The sequence below is a fragment of the Suncus etruscus genome, chromosome 13 (genome assembly GCF_024139225.1).
Source record: "Suncus etruscus isolate mSunEtr1 chromosome 13, mSunEtr1.pri.cur, whole genome shotgun sequence".
Classification (NCBI taxonomy): domain Eukaryota; kingdom Metazoa; phylum Chordata; class Mammalia; order Eulipotyphla; family Soricidae; genus Suncus; species Suncus etruscus.
Genome location: NC_064860.1, coordinates 44,486,526 through 44,489,163, shown reverse-complemented (window position 1 = coordinate 44,489,163; position 2,638 = coordinate 44,486,526). Strand labels below are relative to the sequence as shown.

At 45.0% G+C, this 2,638-nt stretch overlaps 1 protein-coding gene and 1 pseudogene across 1 annotated transcript; both read right to left on the bottom strand.

The window, feature by feature from the left end:
- Positions 1-1,053: 1,053 nt before the first annotated feature.
- On the bottom strand, positions 1,054-1,800 carry LOC126026117 (hydroxyacyl-thioester dehydratase type 2, mitochondrial-like). The gene is given in 2 exon segments (XM_049785830.1): positions 1,054-1,705; positions 1,708-1,800. Coding segments are annotated over 2 exon segments (408 nt in total). The 5' UTR covers positions 1,753-1,800; the 3' UTR covers positions 1,054-1,342.
- A 129-nt stretch (positions 1,801-1,929) lies between these two features.
- LOC126026120 (ribonuclease P protein subunit p14-like) lies at positions 1,930-2,329 on the bottom strand (annotated as a pseudogene).
- Positions 2,330-2,638: the final 309 nt, after the last annotated feature.

The window sequence follows — 2,638 nt, the reverse complement described above, 5'->3', positions numbered from 1 at the left end:
CCACTGTTCTTACCTTTCACCACCATCATTACTGTTGTGTTGTTACCACCACTATTACTACCACCATTACACCATGACCATCACTAGCATCGTCACCATCTTCATCACTATTACCATCACCATCATCACCATTATCACTGTCATTACCACCATCAATTAATATCGCCATAACTACAACCATTACCATCACCACCACAACCATTATTCTCATCTTCACCACCCTCATTATCACCATGACCATTCCACAACCACTATCATCACTATCATCACTGTCATCACATCATTATTATCTCCACTCATCACCACTATCAGCCTTTTCATTGACTTCATAAGTGTCATTGCCATTCTCCTCCTCCTCCCTATCAGCATCACCATCAGCAGAAGCCACCGCTTCCTCCTCTATCACTAGAAGGTCTTAGGGCAGCAGCTTGACTCATTCCCGTATGTTCTCTTCTTGAGTTAACTCAACCTCTGCTGAGTTTACTGCGTATGACCATCACCAGAGGGCAGGCTATGAAAGAAAAATGGAATTCAAGTTAATTTTGACATGATTTTAGAATTTTGGTGTAGCCTGTGTAAATCCTCCAGACTAGTCCCCCACATGTAGCCTTCTATGTCTACTGAGCCATTTTGTTTTTCCTCCTCTGTCACAGGAAATTTTCTTGATCAGTGAAAATTATATAGTTTTGAATATTTAAATCCAATGCTTTCTTCTTGGCTCTAAATTATGAAATGTTTTATGAAATATGAGTAAGAGGAGATTGATGTAAGTGAACTGTGATTTTTCTTTTCTTTGTTTTTTTTTTTTTTTGTGTGCATCTTTATTTTATTTTATTTTTTTTTGGTTTTTGGGCCACACCCGGCGGTGCTCAGGTGTTACTCCTGGCTGTCTGCTCAGAAATAGCTCCTGGCAGGCACAGGGGACCATATGGGACGCCGGATTCGAACCAACCACCTTAGGTCCTGGATTGGCTGCTTGCAAGGCAAACGCTGCTGTGCTATCTCTCCGGCTCCTCGTCTTTATTTTTTTAGTAACATTTTTGTTTTGGGGCTACATCCAGTGTTACTCAGGGTTTATTCCTGGATCTACACGCAAGGATCCCTCCTGGTAGAACTCAAAGGACCATGAGATGCCAGGGATCAAACCCAGGTGGGCAGCCTGTAAGGCAAACAATCTACCAGCTGTACTATAGCTCTTGGCCTTGCATCTCTTTTTTTGCCACACCTGGTGCTGCTAATGGATTACCCAGCTCTGCTGTACTTGGGGGCCATATGGAGCAGTCCAGATGCTCAGTCCACTGAGCTCTCTCTCCGCCCCTGAACATGCATGTTTGAACGCAGTTCAGGATTTAGGAGCTTCTGTGACCATCACTTTAACCCAGCCTTCCATGACAGTCTTATTACTTTCTAGAACGAAGCAGGAGACTGCCATGACAGCAATGAATCGTTTCAATTTTTTGACTTCTGCGGTTGCGAAAACCACTTCTCTGGTATATAAAGGAGCCGGAAAGTTAATTTCCTGGGAAATAAGAATACAGCCGGGTCCCAGCATTTCAGTGCCCAGGAGAGCTGAAATAAGCCCATTAATCAAAACTCCATGCACAACTGTCCTTCCAAACTTGGTGTGTTTTGCAAAATCTTCATTTAAGTGCCAAGGATTGACATCCCCCGTGAGCTCTGAGAAGGTGGCCACGTCCCTCTGTGTGTGAAGGCCCTGCTGAGCTCAGCCCGATCTCCGACTTTCACGTGCATGAGCCGAGAGTGTGGTGTGCTGAGGAGGCCTGCGTGCTTCCAGCAGACTCTCATCTGAAGCCTACCCGGCGAAACTACCGCGAACATCTTCACGTCAGCACCTCGAGCTCCACCAGCAGGAGCTGAGCTGACTTCAGTCTTATAACATTATACTCGCATCAGAAGGTAGAAGGTCTGAATCCGAAGAAACGGTTCAATCCAAGACCAGTTCCCTGCTATTACCAGTTAAGGCCAGGAGAAACGGAGACACTTGAATGACTCTGAAAGCACATTTCTTGCCTTTGTAAGATACTAGTAAGGTCAAAGAGCTCCACAATTTGACGAGACCACTGCTACAGATTCTCAAGATGGCTTCATAGGTGAGGGTAAGGCAGCCCCAACCTCGCCAAAAAGGTCCCTCAGGCTGAAATAAGCAGCTGTTTGAATTGTGTAACATGCAGTCCAACACCAGGCTCTTGAAATTCTAGGTAGAATTTCATGTAGTGGTAATCAGAGGAATTTTTGGAAACTATTCTTTCATATGTGGTGGCTGGGACTGACATTTTTCAATGCTGATCACACCTCAGCCATTGACTCAGCCCAGGAATGCAGCCCCAGAGGCTCCATCGAGCGAACTGTGATTTTTCTAGCCAAAACTATTTTAATTTTTGATTTTAGTATTCTTTATCTTTCTTTTTTTTTCCTTCAGTTTTTGGGTCACACCCGGCAGCACTCAGGGGCTACTCCTGGCTCTACGCTCAGAAATCGCCCCCAGCAGGCTCAGGGGACCATAAAGGATGCCAGGATTTGAACCATCGTCCTTCTGCATGCAAGGCAAATGCCCTACACTGTGCTATCTCTCGGGCCCCATATTTCTCTTTGTTAAAATTTTTTTTAGGGGCAGAGA